The sequence below is a fragment of the Anarrhichthys ocellatus genome, unplaced genomic scaffold, assembly GCF_004355925.1.
Source record: "Anarrhichthys ocellatus isolate YVR2014 unplaced genomic scaffold, GSC_Weel_1.0 scaffold15, whole genome shotgun sequence".
Taxonomy (NCBI): domain Eukaryota; kingdom Metazoa; phylum Chordata; class Actinopteri; order Perciformes; family Anarhichadidae; genus Anarrhichthys; species Anarrhichthys ocellatus.
Window position 1 is genome coordinate 6,858,261 of NW_022280045.1, and position 21,406 is coordinate 6,879,666.

The following is a 21,406-nucleotide window of genomic DNA, read 5'->3' on the forward strand; positions in this document are numbered from 1 at the left end:
TCCCTTCTCCCCTCCAGAATCGTTCGGACCTTCCACCCTCCTTGACCCGTCGAATGTCTCGCCTCTCCGACCGCGCTGCCCCGACAACGACAGCTTCCTCCTTCGCCATGTCCTCGCGCGTGAGCAGCAGAGCCTTCTCTCCTCCACCAGCCTCTTGCTCTCTTCCAGCTCTACTCCCATCGCTGCTCTCACTCTTGTGATTGGTTGGTTTCTCACGGTCTCTCTCCTGTTACTTTCACACAGTGGTGCTTCGGTTGTAGCAGTGGAAAACGGGTATCCATGTCTGTTCTTGTTTGTTATTACCCAGAATAAAATGCCATTGAACTAAGCTGCACACAGGCCTAGCTCCTTTCCAGCAACCTGAAAGAAAAATACAAGACATGTACAGGTGCTGGTCATATAATTAGAATATCATCAAAAAGTTGATTTATTTCACTAATTCCATTCAAAAAGTGAAACTTGTCTATTATATTCATTCATTACACACAGACTGATATATTTCAAATGTTCATTTCTTTTAATTTTGATGATTATAACTGACAACTAAGGAAAATCCCAAATTCAGTATCTCAGAAAATTAGAATATTACTTAAGACCAATACAAAGAAAGGATTTTTAGATATCTTGGCCAACTGAAAAGTATGAGCATGAAAAGGATGAGCATGTACAGCACTCAATACTTAGTTGGGGCTCCTTTTGTCTTGGCTTTGTCCCAGGACTCCACCTACCAGGGGGAGCGGGCCACCTGCACACAGTGCACCTGCACTGTGTGCAGGTGCCAAGTCCTGTTGGAAAATGAAATCTGCATCTCCATAAAGTTGGTCAGCAGCAGGAAGCATGAAGTGCTCTAAAACTTCCTGGTATACGGCTGCATTGACCTTGGACCTCAGAAAACACAGTGGACCAACACCAGCAGATGACATGGCACCCCAAACCATCACTGACTGTGGAAACTTTACACTGGACCTCAAGCAACGTGGATTGTGTGTCTCTCCTCTCTTCCTCCAGACTCTGGGACCCTGATTTCCAAAGGAAATGCAAAATTTACTTATTTACTTTAAAATTAAAATTTACTTTTATCAGAGAACATAACTTTGGACCACTCAGCAGCAGTCCAGTCCTTTTTGTCTTTAGCCCAGGCGAGACGCTTCAGACGCTGTCTGTTGTTTAAGAGTGGCTTGACACAAGGAATGCGACAGCTGAAACCCATGTGTCTCGCATACGTCTGTGCGTAGTGGTTCTTGAAGCACTGACTGCAGCTGCAGTCCACTCTTTCTGAATCTCCCCGACATTTTTGAATGGGTTTTGTTTCACAATCCTCTCCAGGGTGCGGTTATCCCTATTGCTTGTACACTTTTTTCTACCACATCTTTTCCTTCCCTTCGCCTCTATTAATGTGCTTGGACACAGAGCTCTGTGAACAGCCAGCCTCTTTTGCAATGACCTTTTGTGTCTTGCCCTCCTTGTGCAAGGTGTCAATGGTCGTCTTTTGGACATTGGTCAAGTCAGCAGTCTTCCCCATGATTGTGTAGCCTACAGAACTAGACTGAGAGACCATTTAAAGGCCTTTGCGGGTGTTTTGAGTTAATTAGCTGATTAGAGTGTGGCACCAGATGTCTTCAATATTGAACCTTTTCACAATATTCTAATTTTCTGAGATACTGAATTTGGGGTTTTCCTTAGTTGTCAGTTATAATCATCAAAATTAAAAGAAATAAACATTTGAAATATATCAGTCTGTGTGTAATGAATGAATATAATAGACAAGTTTCACTTTTTGAATGGAATTAGTGAAATAAATCAACTTTTTGATGATATTCTAATTATATGACCAGCACCTGTATATAGAAAATAATACTTATGTGAGGAAATATGCATTAGAATTTTTTAAATATTAAAAGAGAAACTTTTTATTTCAAAGGAACAGTTCCATGTTTTGGAAAATGCCTTAATATCTTTCTTGCAAAGAGTTAAATGAGAAGATCGATACCACTCATGTCCATGTAGTCAATATAAAGCTGGAGCCAGCAGCCAGTCAACAACTAGCGAAGTACAGAGTTCCTACGGCTTAATGCAAGTTAGATTTAAGACTTTTTTAATGCCACTAAGAATGAAATTTAAGACCGACTTTGTGACCAAAATTTAAAAAAACGACATCAATTACTTAGCGAGGTGGAGACGAGGGTAAAACACAACTGTGAAGTACCTGGCGTCTGTTGACTCGGGGACATGTTGGATTCAACGGCCTTGATTGTCATCATTCCGAGTTTGGAAAAAACGTCCTGCATAAAATACACTGTGCCACACAGACATTGCTTAAACCAGTACCAGCCCATGTCTAACCACATCGTGGTATTAATGCTCTCATCTAGTTAACTCTTGGCAAAGAGGTGAATAAGCATGTTTCCCAAAAGGTCAAATTCCTCCTTCAACGTCAACGAGTCCTGTTACGTGTGGTCCACAGTGGAGTTACTTACAGTCTAGTACTGGGACAGTCCAGTCACACCGTGTTGGTAGGCCCGCTCCCCCTGGTAGGTGGAGTCCTGGGACAAAGCCACATCAATCTGGGACTTGAACTCGTCTCCTAGGTAACTGTCCTATAATGGGACAAACAAAAAGTGAAAGAGGGTCAACAGTTGCTCCTTCATTTCTTTCCAGGCAGGAAGGGAATAAGTGGTTTTGGACAAAATGAAGAAGTCGTTATTTTAAGAGGAAACCTGGACAAACACTTGGAATAAATGTGCTAACAGCCCTGGCAATGGCTACTGCAGGACTACAAACAGTTTGCTTCATTAAGTGCACCTACTCAGCACTTCATAAAATACCTTCAATGCCAAACTGATCGTTGAGATATATTCACAATGGATGACAGCTCAGTGAACTAACCTGTGAGAGTTCAGGCTGGGAGAGTCCCGGCTGGCTCATCTGAGACGGCTGGCTCATGTTGATGTAGCCCTGCGTCAGAGGCCCCTGGGAAAAGGGCTGGGAGCCCAGATCCTGGCTGGCCTGGCTGCCACTCATGTGGCCACCATGCCGGTCTGCTCCTCCATTTCCTCCACTGTGGTTTCCCATGTTGCCGCGGTTTCTTTGACGCCCACCTCGAGTCCCGCCTCCTCCTCCGCTGCCTGCCTTGCCTTTCATTCCTCCACCACGACCTGGAGGACAAAGATGCGTGTTACCAGTGTTTCATAGCAGCTTTAACTGAACATGTAGGCCTTTAAGAACTCCACACGTAGTATTACTCCACTTTACTCTACAGTGTTATGTCTTAGTCACCTGCTGAGGGCCCATTGACCTGTCCCATGTACCCAGGTGGAGGTATAGGGGGCATCACAAGGTTGAAGGGGATGGGGATGTTCAGAGAAGTCATGGGACTGGGGCCTGTGCCGATCATACCAATCTGGTCGTGGGTCTGGAAATACATGTTGGACGAGCGTCCTGTAGTGGAAAGAAGGACAGGTTAATTGTACCTCCATTTAAATTGTATGGTGGTGTGCAGAGCTAGTTTTGTCACACCTGTCCAAACACATGGCTCTTGTTTCTGTGATTGAGATGCTTTAGTAAACATTCAACCTGTTTGCAACAGACTACCAAAGCAGATACGTTCATGTCCTTTGTTTGAGGGTTTGTCTAACATTTGAAATAAAAATCAGTGTTTTGTTAAACACTTCTCACCGTTACTGCTGCGGTCATAAACAGATCCAGGAATGAGGGCTTCTCTGGCATCATACATGGCTGTGCTCATGAATCGACCCCCCTGCAAAACAAAAGACGAAGAGGTGTTACTTTGACTGTTTTTAGGGCCTCATTATTTCTTGCATGTTCACTGATTTATTACCCTGTTCTACGTGCACAAGGACATTTTGAATTGCATCCTAAATCCTTCACATGCCCTACAAGAAATTAACATATTCATGATCCAGTTAAGAAACCCATATTTCAGCCTTCTATATGCGCTGTGTACGTAATACACACACACACACACACACACACACACACACACACACACACACACACACACACAGAACTCACAGGGTTGATGGTGTTGACAAGCTTGCGGGGCTTGCTGAATTGCATGAGGCTCTCCCTCAGATTGTTAAGGGGCCCTTCAACCAGGACCTTCTGCTCCTTGTAGTAGTTCAACAGGTGGTTCCACAGAGGCTGCTTGGACAGAGCTTTGGGGTTTCCCACAATAATCACACCATACCTACGTGACATAAGCAGTAGATGACTTAATGGCTCAAAGTCATAGTTAAGGATGCGTAGGAATAAATAATACTGATGAGAACCTGAACTCAAGAATAAACCACAGTGTAAAACATTGATGAAATTAGACAATGGGCCCTCCGGGGCTTATTCAAACCGGTATTGTTTTATTTTGTGGCGTCCTACCTGGCCCTGGTGAGCGCCACGTTGAGACGTCTGGGATCATTGAGGAAGCCGATGCCCTGGTGCTCATTGGCTCTCACACAGGACAGAATGATGAAGTCCTTCTCTCTGCCTTGAAAGGCGTCCACGCTGGCTATTTCCACCTCCTACAGGAAGAAATCAGTGGGAAAAACTCAATATGGCAACATTTCACAGAATTTACATTAAATTGCGACAAATTGAACTCAGCTTTCCAAAGATGTGATAAACCACAGTTAATTTATGTTTTAACAGGGGGGGGCAATCACTTTTTCACATAGGGCCATGTAGGTTTGGATTTTTTTCCCCCCTTAATAATAAAAACCATTTAAAAACTGCATTTTGTGTTTATCTTTGTCTAATATTTAAATTTGTTTGATGATCTGAAACATTTAAGTGTGACAAACATGCAAAAAAATAAGAAATCAGGAAGGGGGCAAACACTTTTTCACACAACTGTATTTATTTTACATTCACACACTTGGCTCGCATATGGAGCCAAACGCTTTAACTTTCTCTCAATACAACATTTAAACTGCAAAAAGGTTTACCTGGTACAGTTTGGTATGGAGGGAGCCACTGAACTGCATGTACTGGACCAGGTAGGACCTCTGTCCCTCATAAGGTGTAATGATGCCAATCTGATTGGGTTTGGCTCCAGCTTTCAGCAACCGTGTGGTTATTTTCTCCACGTTGGCTGCCTCAGTCCTGCATAGACAAGTAGGGTGATTACATGACAAGAACATTTGATATAATTTGCCACGGCACAGACTAAATAAGCTTGACTGAAACACTGTACAGAAGGTTATGTGATATCTCTTAAGACTAAGCAATGTAAATGTGCCGTCACTGGCTGCATGTGTATGAGCCAAGGCCTGAAGTGACTCGTTTCAGGTTTACTGCTTGAAATAAAATTGCAGGACGAACATAAATATCAGGTCAACATAATGATGAAGAAAGTTGAGACCTGTTGAGATAGGATGTTCCAGAGCTGGCTATTTCCTCTTGGCCTTGGGTGACATAAAAGAACATGGGCTTGTCAGGCTGCGGCCACTGGAAGTCAAAGCCTTTCTTCACACGGTCCGCTGTAGAAGAGACAAACACAGATGAGACTCAGGACGAGTGGAGCTGATGTACAGGGAAGGATACTGCAGCTGCAGACTTCATGTGTATCTATGTATTACTACATTACAAAAAAAAAAAAAACACTATGATGGATACAAACAGGAAAAAGTAAAATGGCTGGGAAAAGACTCTGAGGTAAACATGCCTCATATGTTCTCCACAAACTCTCTAAATAGATTTATGACTATTTCCAAAGTCCCGAGATTGAAAGTGAGCTAATGTTAGCTTAACACAAACCACTTGTTTTGGTTGCTACGACAGAGGTCGTATCTCTCAATTCATCTGATTGGACAATGGAAAAATAAATTTAAAAAATGATGTTGGGCGCTTTTCTGCTTTGAGTTTATATAACTCGAGGCACTCGGCAACACAAAAGCAGCTTCACTCTCACAGAAAACAATTACAAAAAGGCTGCTAAAAAGCGCTCTGTCTAACAAAAGTTAATTCTAAAGAACGTTTGTTTTCATCTCACCGGCAGTGACTCCATTCTGCAGAGAGCCCTCATAGAAGATGTTGGAGGGGAAGGCGCTGAGGGCCGGATGCATGCGGTACTGGACCTGCAGACGGATTGGCCGGATCCCCAAAACTACCAGACGCTCAAACAGAGACTGGGACAGACCTGCTTTTGCTGCCTTCTTACACATCACCACAGGGCCCAGCTGGCAGTGATCCCCCACCAGAATCAACTGTGGAAAAAAACAAAGTCATCAAGACAAAAAAAAATTGTGGACACTGTCGACCCAACAACTGGGGAATGACAGCAGTTCAGGCAGAGAACTGATGACACAGACTATCCAGATGTACTTTCACTTATGAAGCTCCTACCTGTTTGGCCCCCAGGACGACAGGCACCATGCACTCGGGTTCAGTGGCCTGAGTGCTCTCATCAATCAGGATTGAGCGGAACTGCATCTTGGCCAGACGGGGGTCCCCTGCCCCGACACAGGTAGAGCAGATCACATCGGCATTCTGGGAAAAGCAAAGGAATAAAGTAGACATGTTTTGGAACAGGGAAATATTACGTGTTGCAAAAGATTTTTATAAACCATTTCTATGGCATAAACTGGCATAAAAAACATGAAGCACTTAACCATATAACTAAATCTCAGGTAATGTATTTAGTAGCTCTTTGAGTTCAGTAACCCGTCTTAATACCATGAGCAGCTCCCTCTCAGCAGTGCGTCTCAGAGCTCTGTAGCGCTTCTCGTCTGAGGAGGACAGCTCTCCAGTCTCGTCCTTCAGCTGTTGGAGCTTCTGAAGTTCTGGCATACTGCAGGTATGAAAAAGTTCAATACAGTGCAAGTTCAATGGTGTGCTTGTGTGCAAAGACTTACATCTGTAACCAGCTGTGTTACTGAGCAATATGGAATTATTTCAGACCACTAATGATCATATTTGTACTTCCTGGACTTCCATTTGTTGCTCAACAATATTAGCAAAAAACAACTCAACAGGACTTACCACCCACCCCTAATTTAAGTTACTAATTATATCCTTCTTGTTATTAAAGACACATTATTCTAGACTGGTGTGTATACAAGCATATGCATATCTGACAGTAGTACACACACAAAAAAAGGGCCTTGCAAAAGTGTCATCAATCATAGCCATTACGTGTCACCTGTCCATGTTACGGGTCTGGTTGTGCAGAGCCAGGAAGGACACAGGCGAGTCGATAGCCTCCCTGCTCTTGGCACACAGCCTCACAACCTTGAGGCCGGTCTGATGGATCTTCTCCGTCAGCTGGTCGACGGCAATGTTACTGGGAGCACACACCAGCACTGGCCTGGAGGGACAAAAGTTACCATGCCAGCAACCATAACACATCGCCAAACCATTCTTCAAGAACGTTAATGATTATCGAGATATTTTTTACATTTGTAATAAGACAGATGTTGAGTTACATGTTGAGTAAAAGGTCGCATTCAAACCAAATAGTTATGTTCATTAGAAAGTTAAAAAGACTTGTGTCTTACCCGTTGCCCTGTCTGGCCAGGTGGTAGACGACGGTTGCAGATGTTACCGTCTTCCCTGTGCCAGGAGGACCCTGGATCAGACTGAGAGGACGCTGCAGCACCGTCTTCACAGCGTACACCTGCATTACAACAAACCACATTGATGTGAACGCCGGGGGTGAAAGACCTAAAATGCTTCAAACAGTCACTATATGGAGGAGTTATCCTCCTTGGGATTTGGGACATGAGTGAGCTGTGTGTGAACTCTGGTATGTTGTTTGTGTGATCTGTAATGTAGGGTAGGTCATAGGTATGGCTTTTCTGAAGATATATAGAGAAGTCTCTCCCTCCTCTCTGTAACTCACCTGTGAGTGGTTAAGGTCAGGCAGGCCTTGAGCGGTGAAGCGTTTGGGCAGCTGACACTTGATGACCACGTCCTCGACCTCATGTCCCAGCAGCTTGTGGTAGATGTAACCAGACACTGAAGTTTCATCCACCGCAAACGTCTTCAGGGCACTCTGCATCCTGGATGAGGAAGACGGGAATACCGAGATGACGTTGCATTGCATAAACTTAAACAGGGAATGGATCGGTAGATCTGTGATTTTTCAACTAAAGATGAACTGAACTGACACATAAAGTTGGGTGACAGGCTTTGCTCACATATAACACAACAGAAGACAACAGTGTGCGGCTTTTCTAGTGAATACCTGTCAAAGGAAGTGGACTTCCACACGAAGTCGACCTGAAAGTTGTGTGGGATCTCCACGGGAGCCCCGGCACTGCTCCTTAGCTCTATGGCAATCTCATCGCCATAGTCTGGTACTTCCGGTCAAGGAAGAGGCAACTAACATTGGCAGCACAGGGTAATGTGTGAACAATTTGTCACTGCATATTGGAATTAAGTACATAAATGAATCTTTGAAAATAAAGCATTTACTGCAAGCTAAACCAACATAGCACCACTTCAGCGGAGTCAGTTTGTATTTCATGGTGGAGTTATTGATACATTTCAGTCAACTTATTTGTGATGATATTCAGCCTCAGGTCTTATTGCCCAAGTACTGGACCTATTAACTAACAGGTGGGAAGCAAAACCTAGATATAGAATTTGCTTTCAAAAACCGCTGTAAGGAAGACTGTAGTTTCCTACAGCTGCCCCTAGATGTTACTAAAAACCCTTTTATTGATGGCATGTTACATTTAACTTAATAATAATAACATATAATAACATGGGTAACTCTGGTTGAATACAGTATGTCTATTGTAACAGTCATAAGGATACTATCAGGGACTTTGATGACATGTCCAATGCCTTTCCATGGAGCAGCCAGGTCTCCTTTGTACCTCAGGCAGATTTCATCTCCCTGCATCAGTCGCATGTCTACAGGACAGCAGATGACATGAAAAAAAAAAGATGACTTGATTAAGTAAACATCACTGCATGGAGTTATAAGAGAATAAAAAGAGAATAGAAGATACATCATTGTAAGTGTCACTTAATTTAGAGTGTGGTTGGAATAACGTAAAACATATTAATCGTAGACAAAGTATGATGATGAAAACAATGGAAGCTTGAAGCAAAACTATGAATACACACCCGAGTCTGTCTTGGGAAGACTGAAATAAGCAATCCTCTTTTTATTCAGGCCCAAGTCCCATCTGACAGTGATGTTGTCTTGAGTCTGTTAGGAAGTAACATTAAAAAATATGTCATAACAGCAGAAACAACCTCAACTCAAAATTAAGCAACAGAAGTGTAGTTTGTGGATGAGAAACGATAGTGGAAAAAGCTGAATATCGACTGAAACAAAGTAATTCACCACGCCTCTAAGAAGTAAAACAAAAACATAGAGAATTTATTTTAACTCCAGCTTCATAGAATAAATTAATTAATCAGTTTGTTGATTAATTGATTATCTGTAAATGACTCATTTTGACATTCTTATTTGTTACAACATACACAGGACAAATGTTTTTATATACAAATTCATATTTTGTCCTCGACCTGCGACTCTTTAAGTTTCTTATCGTAGTCGGCCTCCAGCTTCACAAGAGGACCGAAGATGTTCTGGTACTGGTAGGCGTCCTCGTAGCGGAGCAGCACATGTTGGGGCTCCTCATCCACACCAGGCTTCTCCAGGTCCTCCAAGGTCGCAGTGGGATTCTCCTACCAAGATGCAAGATGCAACACACACACACACGCACACACACACGATCACACAGGATGAGAGAAAGTTTAAAATATGGATAGAAGTTGAGCAGAGTGTTTTCTTTTAATATGCTCAAATTTCATAAATTCCAACTTGGAACGATTCAGACAATTTTTTCACAAAAGATGCTTTGACATGCCACAGTAGCAAAAGCACAGGTGTAAGTAATAAGTTGAATGGTGGCTGAATTCCTATTAGTTGCTTCAGTTTCAGGGTCCCGGTGTTGGCTCCCTGTCATGGCTTACTGGGGCACCTTAATAGAACTGAGCAATTGTTAATGTTAGTAGCGACATCTGTGCTTTACTACTACGACAAGTTAAAATGTCTGCTGTAAAAAGGTAAATGAGCACACAGAAAATACATTTTTTTAAAACTGTTAGGTATATGTGACTATGTATACAACAGGAAACTATCAAAAAATAGAAGCACAGGCACGAAACGGGAAGTGAAACAAACAGAATAGCTCAGCAATATGCAGCAAACCCGACTATATAACCCGATAAGCCCAACCCGTGCTCACATTCAAGTTATGTAGGTCTAGACTATTGACAGCACAATGGTGGGTGTGTGTGCGTGTGCTACAACTGTTACATCGCCATACCTTCCACAGTTCTTCCAGCTTGTTGATCTGCTGGGCGGTGATCTGACGAGCCCTGAGCTGCTCCTGCTCTGAAGGGATTTTCACCAGCCAGGACAGGAAGCAGCGGTCCTGGATGAGAGGCTGCCACTGTGAGCTGTCCCAGTTGATGTCCTTCAGGCTGCTCTGGCTGGCACATGGCTGCCTGCGTTACAACCAAAAACACAAATGTTCAACAACAACGGGGAAATCTGTAATCTCCTTGATTGCCCCATGAGCAGGAAGGTCAGTGTGCACGGGCAGCTACACAAAAAGGCCCCTTTACCTGCACAATAGCACCACTACGGAGTCGGCCTTGGCAGGGATGAAGCCCAGAAGGAAGACATTGCGACAGCCACAGTTGTAGCACTCCAGCACCGTTTCCCCCAGAGGGCCATCTTTATGCAAGGTCACCTCCTTAGACTTTGCTCTCACCAGGTGGTTTACAATGTGGCTAAAAGTGAAGATATAGGATGCGGGTGTTATGTACAGTATTTATGCTTCCTCACACATAGGTCTTGACAATTTGTATTTTATTCAAACTCAAAATAAAACATGACTGTTCAAGAATGTAGCCATCTACCACACTGATACAGCGAACTGCTGTTTTTTTATAGCATTTTGCCTAATAAGTGTTTACTAAAAGAGCTTTAAATACAGAGAAACAGCTGACCATCATACAAGTTCAGCAAAACCTTAAGTAGCTGTAAGTGGGTTCACATCATGACCGAATGTGTTGCTATGTAATTATTGCCTCGAGCTATCCAACTGCAGTCTACAGTGTCACAACTACTATGAAGTGGCAAAAGCGGCATCAGTTGTGCATGACTGATTACTGAGAAAGTTCAGTTTCTGTATGAATTGAACTATGTATAAGAGAAGACCAAGTGTTCAGACCAGTGTTCTTCTCATTCACAGAAATGAATAGTGTCTTGCTGATGTTTTTAGGTTTATTGAAAGGCTGATTCAAAAGAGCACCTAATGAAGAAACTAATCTAATTAAGATTTACTTTGGATCAATAGGTTGAATTACTTAAAAGAGCCCTCAAAAGTCAGTAAACATGTTTTAAATTTAGTTTTTAACTCCTCATAACCCCTTGTTTATACAGTACTCCTGCTATGATGACATTGTACCTGTAAAAGTACCCTCTCCCTGTTCATTTAGCTCATTACACCAACACAGAGGGTCAATTTTAACCTGATAAGTCTTTATATCTTACCTGCCGGATGTGTTTCCACGGCCATTACAAAACCATTTCTTGCTGGTGTTGCAGTAAACCACACAGGCTGGATCATGAATACCACAGTAGCTAAAAAAAACAAGTGAGTCAAAATTAAAAAAAGAAACACAAAGTACTACTGTTAAGAGCCAGAAAACAAAACAAGAAAAATAAGCACATAACACTGACTCAATTTGGATTATACTGCAAGATCGCTGGTGTCGCAAACCCATTCTTTACTGATGCAACTAAGATCAAAGTGATGCAACAATCCATCTTATAGTTGTTTTATAGTTGTCTAAAGCAATAACACATGAATGCACAAAGTCATTTTTCTTTTTTCCATTTTTGGGAACAAACAACAGAGTGACTTGCAGTAGCTGATGGGATGGACTTTGAAAATGTTGCATATTAAATATATATATAATAATATTAATGAGAAATGCTCATACGTCAACATTATTAGCTCATCGCAGATACATCGGTATTACTGATAAATGACAAGAAATTGAAGTATAGAAATGCCAAAAATACAGTATGTTTTGAAACAGTGTCACCATTCTATAATTTGTCCAACAGAGAGTAATACCAGGTTTATGTGTCAATAGTAAATAGCTCCGCCCAGTACTTACGTTTATGTATAGTATTTTTTGGTAGCGATTGTTAGAAATCAAAAATCTATGGAAACATAATTAAAAATGTTATTTATATTATAGGTTGTGTTACAAAAATGAATATCAACTAATAAATCATTATCAGATTTTTCAAACTCTCAAATATCAATATTGGTATCAGCCTCAAAGAGCCTGTAACTAGGGGCTGTACTGTTGATGTCACTGCCATGTGAGCTTTTGAAAAACTCTTCCTTTTGGTCATTGAGAAAAGTATGTATCCAGTTTGTATGTAGATTTTGTTTTTGGCACTTGATCAGCAAAATACATACTTCATGAGTTGTGTCATAGCCTGTCAAACAGTAAAGGATTCAGCTGCATGTCATAAAACCCAAAATAAACCTGTATGTGGCTGATGAGAATCGACATCTATATAAAAATAATAGAGACAACCGACTTTGTTTTCACTGCCAAACTTCAGGGAAAACAATTTAAAACATTTGCATTGGCTACTGATCTGCTGGTGAAAGACATAGTGATCCATCACTTGTTCTATAAAAAAACAAAACAAACTCACAATCTAGGCAACTAATAATGTCTGTGATGACAGACACACTCAACAGCAATGTTTTGACACAGCCAAACTAACAGCTGTCAGCCAACTTGTTAGTTAAAGCGCACACAAGCTGCAATAATAGTGATGAACAATAGTTGACATTAGACACAATACCAGATGTTCTAATGTGGCTTTCTGTGACATCTGTAGAGTGTGTGACTGAGTGTCTGCAGAGAAGTTTTTAAAACTTTGAACCAGTTTTCTGTTAAATATTTTCAGACATTTTGGTCAACAGAAAATTCCCACAACCCACTGAGACTCAACGGAGTATAAAAAGGGGGCTATAAAGTTGGTCCTTACGACAGTACCTGCAGGCATGTAGAGGCAGGTCCTTGGTGTAGTAGGTGTCCTCCTCATCCTCCTCAAAGTTCAAGTCTGCCAGCAGCTGACTGGCTTTAATGACAGGGTCGTCACCATTCTGTAGTATGCCGTCAGGGCCATTAACCTGAGGAGACAGATGAATACAATCCTAACTATGAACTGAAACGAGATGTCAACAGTACTTGGGATAAACTAACAATTAAGGATCACAGATAGACATAAAACTGGACAGTCAACGAGATACATAAAGCTGTATATGGTCATATATTCCACTGTTTGTCACATCAGCTAACGGTTTGCTTACAGCAATATCAAACCGACTGTATGAAACTATGTGTTGCTACAGATCTGTTTGTTGTTGTCAGTGGGTGTTGTAAGTATTTAGTACATAAATTAGAGAAAAAAACATAAAAAAAAAAACGTACAATAATTAGTGTAAATATGGGCATTTGAGGTAGATCTGCCACACACACTCTTGCTTTGTATGTCAATTAAGTCCTGCATTGACATGCTAGCTGTGTCAGCATGCTAACTGTGCTCAGAAGTTAGCATGCTAGCCAATTAGCGGGAATAGGCATGGTAACCGATGGGAGGCGTCACCATGCTAACCGGAGGTAGCCAGCGGTTGTTGTTAGCTCGCGTTAGCTAAATTGACATTTTGTCAACACAGGAGAAGACGTGTTTAGACTCCGCACCGCCACAAACAACCACACGCACCTGGTGGTCCAGCTGGCTCTGGGTCTGGCCTTGGGTCTGGGTCTGGCTCGGCAGGGTGAAATCGGTGAAGTCGTACTCGGAGCCCTGGGTGTCCGCTCCCAGCAGCTCGGCTTCCTCGGTGTCGAGGAACGTCAGAGTCTGCGAGCTCGGCCCGTACGCCTCGACACTCATGTTGTTGCCTTCTTGTTACCGGTATTCACCCGTAACCACGACTAGTCCACAAACTGTTGCTATTCCAGAGGGAACCGAATAACTGAGACACTGTGTTGATGAGAAAACTACAAACACTGGTGGTGAGAGAGAGATAGAGAGAGAGCCTCTACGGCTGCATTCCGTTTGTCCTCTCCTCCCTCACTCCCACTTATCTCCTACAGTAAGTCATCTGTAGGAAGCAAAGGAGACAAGCAGACATACGTGAGCCGAATATTAATTTCTCACGTGGTCATAAAAGTCCCTTTCTGTAATTAAACGAGTCTAACTATTATTAAATAGAACTGCAACAAATGTGGAAACAGAGTCAAAGAGATATGAAGCGTATTTAAAGATTTTCATTTTTTTTGCTCGGTGATAAAAATAAATAAAACAGTAAATGATCCAGAGTTAGACTGGAAGCCTTGCAAATTTTTTCTTCTAATTTTCATCATCATTTCATCATCATTTTGTCCCTGCCAAGATTTTTAAATAGGGCACGTTAGAAATAGAATAAAATTACATAGTTGAAAAAAATGTATACACAACATATATAATATAATAATCCAGAACACATCCACCCATGCATCATGCCACAGGTATACATGTTAAAGTTTAAAAAAACACAGCAATGGGGGGAATAGCAGAGATAAAGATCAACAGACGGACAGTATTAATACCAGTGTATTATCAGTGTAGATATCAGAACCAGAACCGTTTATTGCCAAGGTAGGTTGCACATACAGGGAATTTGACATGGTGGGTGGTGCATAACATTAAACAATCAACAACAATCAACACAGTGCAAAAGATAGAAACATATTAAAATGTACAGTAAATATAAAATAAAGTGCACAAACAAAGAGATAACAGTAAACAAGTGAGATGTTATGCACCTTTAAAGGGCTGTATGGGTTTTATGACGACTGGGCATTATTGATCATGGCATTAAAATACTTTCTTTGGGCTGATTATGAATTTTGGGCCGCCTGAAAAAGTCTAACAACTTCTATTAAACAATAGATTTCTGATGTACATTATACTCTTGTCCAGCTTTGCACTGGACCATTCTAAATCTTATCTTTTATTAAATTATTTATTTATATGAAGCAGATAGACTTTCAGATTTAACACAAAATTAACATTGGCAAATTTTTAGATCATATATGATCATTTAGAGATGATACTTAAATTCAGTCAGTGACTTTGAGGAACATTGTTGTTTTAAACTAATAGTTGTTTTTTTTATGTCCACAGCTGGAACATTGTCCTCATTTACCATCTCCGAACAAGTTAAGACAGCTCTGAGGCTCTCTTTCAAATCCTCAAGTGTCATCTTATAAGTTTCTTTTAAGTTTAGAGAGGTGATCAAAATGGTTTTAGTCCTGTGCCAAACCGTAGGACTAAATATGCATCGGTGAGCGTTTTTGATCAATTTCCTATGAGACATGATACAAGAATGGTTCAGCAACACGATGTTCCTTTCATGCTGTGCAGATCAGGTCAGAACAAGTTCAGCAGGTCTGTCGAACAAGAATGTACAACACGCAGTGTTACCACCCTGCACAAGGAATGTGAAAGTAAATAAAATATTACAAGTATTTATTGGAAAACTACACACGAAAAAGCAGTAGATAGTTTATTTATAATGATTTACATCTCACTGCACAAAAATTCTCAATCAGGAAAAATCACAGACTTTCTCAGGAAAAATCACAGACTTAAACCCTACCTGCCTTTCTAACATCAAAAGTCTACCAGGGCGTGACATTGTTTTTCATGTGCTTACTTGGTAAGAAACCCTTAATTACTGAATTCAGACACAAATTAAAAAGGCAACATCTGCATTTCGAACTTTGAGTCTCAAAGTAGGCCTACTCAATGTTCTGAGTCACGTTGTGATCACAGATCATACAATGCTTTAACAGGATACTCACTTACATTTTGAAATTTATTTCGTGGGTGTGGTTTATTGAGTAACACATAAACTCAAATAACATGTGCTTGAATATTCAAGATAGGAACATTAGGAAGGTGAACAAAGGTTGTTCTTTGTATCAGTGTCAAAGTGCCATTTATAATACACTCACATTATCCCTCCAAAGAAATTGTTGAAAAAACAAGATGTTGTACTCAAAGTATAAGCAGTACAAATGCGAGCAGTATTTCTACTGAAGATGTCACACAGACGGGGACAAATAAGAAAATATGTGTTTTAATAAGTTTTTTAATCATACGCAGCTTTGAGCTGGCTTTGCATTTACATACATAGGACAGACACATTAAATTGATCAAATTACTTGATATTGATTGTGTGTGCAACATATTCCCTGAGACAAACAAATCATTATATATGTGTGAATCTGTTAATTTCTTCATGTTCCTGTCATTTCAAAGTCATTACAATTCTCGGGTGCAAATACAAGCAATGCAAGGGAATGGCAGCATCAATCATACTGACTGGAGAAAAATGAAAAACTTAAATCAGTGAGCGGACACACTCACGGGTGGCAGGGGAAGGATGTGACTCAAACAGTTTGTGTAACAGTAAATGTTCCCACAGTGTTTCAACATATATAACTTGTAGTTTCAGCTAATACCTTGTGAATACTACTAGTATATCTTAGTCACATAAATCCCCCTTTCACGTGATACAATGTTTGTACGTTTATAATTGTTGTTGACATCTATTTTCACAGTCTTATCAGAGGCAGAACTGTAGAGACATGACCGACACTTACGGATGCCCACCACTCCTGCACACTCATTCAAACCCATTCATGCAAAGACCCAGACCAGGTCTACAATAAACAGATGCTGTAATCAAACTTGTAAAACCGTCACGTTTTTAAAGATACAACACATGGTTTACAATTTGGAATTGATGCAACAGTCAAAAGCACCCAATTCAGACACAATCTCCTATTTTTGACAACAAACGTGAAACTCACGTCATTCTTTTCTGGAGCTAACGGTTGACGATCTTGGTTCATCACTCGCTGCACTAGAACTCAGTAGTGCTCATGCTGGTGTTCGTGCTTGTGATTGCAGTGCTTGTTGTGTTTGTGATCCAGTTCCAGCAGTTTCAGCATCTCCTGTATAGCGGCCTGGAGAGCTCTGCCCAGGTCCTGGCTGCTGTAGGGTTTTCCAAGTGGAGGCACATGGATGAAGGCAGAGTGACCCTGCCCCAAGTACAGAGAGGTGTAGTAGGTGTAGTCACACAGATACCTGCCAAGGAAGGATGTCAGGTTATGTAAAGTCTGTGTTATCACACTTTGCCAAACAGACGTGAAAGTTAAAGGAACATGGATGTGACAAAAGCTTTGAGCCGACTTTGCAAAATAATAAAGGCTGTTAAGACATTTGAAAACGAGTCATAAGACAACCTCAATTATCATGCACATTTGCAAGTATTCAGTGTAAAACCTTCTGTCAACTCGTAACTGTAGGCCTCGATATGTATGATATGAGTGAAAGATGTTGTTACTTAAACCAAATTCCACAGACCAAAAAGCAGAAGACAACAAACTTATTGCATATTTAATATAGAATAAACAGACCTCTATGTTGTCCTTACAAGTACATACATTACAAGTTTATGGTCGTATTCAAAACAGGCATGGAAATAGAAGCTATGCAATGTTTAATTGGCTGAGGGTAGGAAATCATGTTATCATTGACTGCATTATACTAATATATTTCCCTGTATACACAGAACAACAATAGCAACACTACTGTTATTACTGGCCATGTGGTTTTTCCACAGACTTAATTTAAATAACTTACATTTTCATTTATTGTATTTCCTTTCTGTTTTTCATTATAAAATAGAGGTCTAAAAACAATACAAGACACAATTTTAGTTTGAACCAACAGGTCCTTTCACAGCAGACATTTTGACATGAAAATATTCAAATGAACGACGGTTGAATTCCATTCAGCTGCTTTCATTTATAGGGACATTTCCTCAGGAGCCATGTTGACGTGTCGTTGCAGGGTAAACACAGGTGTAATTAATAACATAAATTCATTATATTTAGGTTTCACGGCGCTGGTATAGTGTGTGCTGTGACACACTAAATAGAACGGGACAATCATTAATTTTATTAATAACACCTGTGTTTACCCCACCATGACATGTCAAAATGGCTGCTGTGTAAAGGGCCTATTTTGTTCGTCGTCTCACTGGCATGTCATACTTGGACACTTAAATAATGAATCACCATCACTAATGTTATTAGTAACACCTGTGTTTTTCCTACTATGATAAGTAGAGTGTGTGTAAATCACATCACTTACCTTCCAGCATCCTTAGAGACAGAAACAGTGACCCCGAGGCCGGAGTCATTGACCCTCTCGCAGACTGTATCCATGTCCAGGACAGAGCGGATGCAGTCGGGCCCGCTGTCCATGCAGCACTGGGAAGCTGGGCAGAAGCTGCAGTTGTCCAGGCGCTCGTAGCCCTTGTTGTGGCCGCACTGCTCTAGAGCGACAGTGGTGGCTAACCCAGAAACACCGACATGGACCATCAGCTGCTCACAGGACCCCAAAAGACAGAGGTGGCAGAGGTTGTTTTTTTAAATTGATTGATGGATTTTAACAACCTTTGATGGAAAAATGGGTTTTCCATGTACAGTATTATGTATTTTATTGAATACCTGTGGCTCATGCTCTTTCCACAGAGATGGCAGTAGGCTCTGAACAGCCTGGTATTCAACAGGCACCTCACACACATGAAGGTCTACTGCTTCACCCAGCCCCAATCGAGCCAGTTCCTGAGCACAAAAAACATATATATTATATATATATACTGTATATATATATTTAATTGCAGTCTTAAAAGGTTTTAAATGTCCACAATGAAACTAAATGACAACCCCTTAATCAGGTGAGGAAAAACCCCTGACAAAAATTCCACTTTAAGTGCATTTTGCTCATTATGAAATGTACTATTTAAATGTCATATTTAGATAAAAAATCCTTAACTGCCCCCTTTGTTAAAAATGGACAAGATGGGTACTGATTACCTGTACTGCCACCCAGCTGGAGTTCACTGCATGCTTTCCAAAAGGCTCAAAACCTGCACAGAAAAGAGCAGCAACATGATTCTTTACTGCAGCAAAGAGACACAGTGCAGCTAAGTAAACAATAAAGTCAGTGAAGATGCTTATCTGTTTTGGACATATGCGATAAGGGTGAATGTAAAAAAAGGACTCTTAATTCAAAGTCCAAAGGGTGCAAGTTAAACATTAATTGTACTAGAGGCACAGAATCATTTATTTCTCGCAGTTAAGCAGCAAAAAAAAATTACATATATTGTTATTCAATCCCTTCCTGATGCACATCTTTGTTTAAAAACCTTTGTTATCTAAAACCAGCACACAAAACCCTGCTCTCCTCACAGCAGCGCTCTGCAAACATCAGTGTCATTACATATTTACAATATGAACACAACCATTAAAGTGCAGCTCAGACACAAGCAGAAAACTCTAAGAGCTGTATTGACAACAAAGAAATCCTTTAAGACACATGTGTCTTCTCCAGTCCTCTCACCAATTAAAACCTCTCACCTGTTACTATTACTTTCTTCTTATTGGCCATTATCCTTGGTTGTTATGACAAAAATTGTCATTGATGTATAATAAGGGGATCAAATACCCCACGCAAGAATCCCAGGATTGTCTACGCTTGCTGCTGTTTTCTTCTGGCTCAGGGCTCAAAGGAAGTGACACACCAGATCTGGGTGGATCATACTGCCATCTACTGTATGGGGGTGCAATCGTCAGCAGCAGTTCATCCCACATTAACGCCTTTGGCTATGAAGTGAAGAAAAAACAACAACAAAGGAAGACTCAGGAATTTGTGTTTCTTCAACATGCAGCACAAGACATTTTTTTGGAAAGACGACAGGGGAGGATAAAAACTGATCCTTTTAATCCAACCGTTTTAATGCAATAGAATGTAATTCAAGACATGTGTGTGCTGAAAATGAAAACCAAGCATCTGCACTGCATTCACAGATTAAAGGTTAGAGAAGCCGCCTTGTGAGTGGCCAGCTGAAGTGAATGAAAAACAACCTCCCCTCCATCAATAAGAACTGTTGATACTGCCCAAGCATTTAACCTCCAACCAGCTGCTCCAGTTGAGCAGCTTAGTGGTTTTACTGGGTGGCTCCCAGGTGTGAATGTATGCAGTCTAACAGCGTCAGAGTGACACAGGGCGTTGCTCAACATGCAATGTCCTGTTGGCTTATCCCCGGGGAGCTAAAGTCAAAGGACACTTCTCTGGCTGTGGAGGGGAAGTTGTACCTTACACAACCTTTTGACACACTCCATTACCTGAGTCTAGAGGACAAACCTTCTCCCCAGTTTGTTGTCATGAAGGCAGAGCTAATCTAATAGTGCCAAACAGCCACTTTCTTCATTCGCGGTGCCGTCCACACCCTTGTTGTGAAATGACTCACACATTCTGGACACTGCACCCTATGTGGCTCCAAACTGGCACACAAGAAAATATGCTCTCCATAGGGTGGAGATCTTTTTTCTTTCTTGGAAGAGTCTTTTGTGGTTAATGTTTCAAACAAATGTCTCTCATTCATGCCTCTGAACCACATCACACACACTGTAACACCTCCACCAACCACCTACACAACCTGCACTGCAGTCGCCAACAGCCCCCTCTTCTCCCTCAACCCGTTCACCTTCCTCTCTCCATCTCGCCTGCGTCACTTGCTATGTCAGCGTTGCCATGGAAACTAATGATGCCCTCTCTGCTCCGTGGTGCTGATGCAGACCGTCTGCTGACGTCCTCGCTGTGAAGGGGCGGAATAACAATATTCTACTAGTTTCCACCACAGGAAAACTCAATGCCTTGTACAATGCATACTGAATGTATGCTATATTTGTCTCTTTTAATTTCTTTCTATTCTATTCTATTATATTCTACTGTTTTCTGTTCTGCTCTATCATTTAATGTCCTATTCTATAATGATTTACATTAACCTATTATTTTTCTATTCTGTTCTATTGTATTTTATAACATTTCATTATATTCTCTATTTGTGTTCTATTATTTCCTGTTCTCTTCTATGATGCTATATTCTATTATACAATTATCTATTCTATTATTTTCTGTTCTATTTAATTAATTACGTGCATTCTGCTTTATAATGTTCTATTTCTGTAATATTGTATTCCTTAATTTCATCAGAACGAATGCATATGTTGAGATTTCACATCGTTGTGAAAATAAAATCTTTTCGCCTATTATGGAACAAATGGCATAAATGAAGACACTGAGATAGCTCAAGATCCACCAGCCATGATTTAACCAATTTCCACATGCTACTTTCAATCATAGAAAAAATATGGTTTCCTCATTCTACTGTCACTGTTTCCTTCCCTTTTTCTAGAGTAT

General features: G+C 41.0%; 2 protein-coding genes across 4 annotated transcripts; both read right to left on the minus strand.

Annotated features, from left to right (window-relative positions):
- On the minus strand, positions 1 to 14,162 carry LOC116387489 (regulator of nonsense transcripts 1-like). 2 transcript variants are annotated; one of them, XM_031854640.1, is made up of 24 exons: positions 13,802 to 14,162; positions 13,072 to 13,208; positions 11,537 to 11,626; positions 10,603 to 10,770; positions 10,302 to 10,482; positions 9,496 to 9,657; positions 9,088 to 9,172; positions 8,773 to 8,871; positions 8,198 to 8,306; positions 7,853 to 8,012; positions 7,509 to 7,627; positions 7,154 to 7,318; positions 6,688 to 6,802; positions 6,358 to 6,501; positions 6,005 to 6,218; positions 5,375 to 5,492; positions 4,959 to 5,115; positions 4,393 to 4,535; positions 4,033 to 4,207; positions 3,676 to 3,757; positions 3,277 to 3,438; positions 2,887 to 3,155; positions 2,478 to 2,597; positions 1 to 360 (listed from the first exon to the last, which is right to left on the minus strand). In XM_031854640.1, the coding sequence occupies exons 1-23, from the start codon at positions 13,970 to 13,972 to the stop codon at positions 2,481 to 2,483; spliced, it is 3,342 nt and encodes a 1,113-aa protein (XP_031710500.1). In that variant the 5' UTR covers positions 13,973 to 14,162; the 3' UTR covers positions 1 to 360; positions 2,478 to 2,480. The 2 variants fall into 2 exon arrangements, with proteins under 2 accessions (XP_031710500.1, XP_031710499.1); XM_031854639.1 differs by having other exon boundaries at positions 8,198 to 8,312.
- Positions 14,163 to 16,200: 2,038 nt separating this feature from the next.
- LOC116387507 (pyroglutamyl-peptidase 1-like) lies at positions 16,201 to 21,014 on the minus strand. Of its 2 annotated transcripts, XM_031854683.1 has the most exons (6): positions 20,309 to 21,014; positions 19,561 to 20,067; positions 19,018 to 19,070; positions 18,649 to 18,765; positions 18,290 to 18,522; positions 16,201 to 17,218 (listed from the first exon to the last, which is right to left on the minus strand). In XM_031854683.1, exons 2-6 carry the CDS (start codon positions 19,589 to 19,591, stop codon positions 17,002 to 17,004), a joined length of 651 nt encoding a protein of 216 aa, XP_031710543.1. In that variant the 5' UTR covers positions 19,592 to 20,067; positions 20,309 to 21,014; the 3' UTR covers positions 16,201 to 17,001. The 2 variants fall into 2 exon arrangements, with proteins under 2 accessions (XP_031710543.1, XP_031710542.1); XM_031854682.1 differs by having other exon boundaries at positions 19,561 to 21,014.
- Between the last annotated feature and the right edge of the window lie 392 nt (positions 21,015 to 21,406).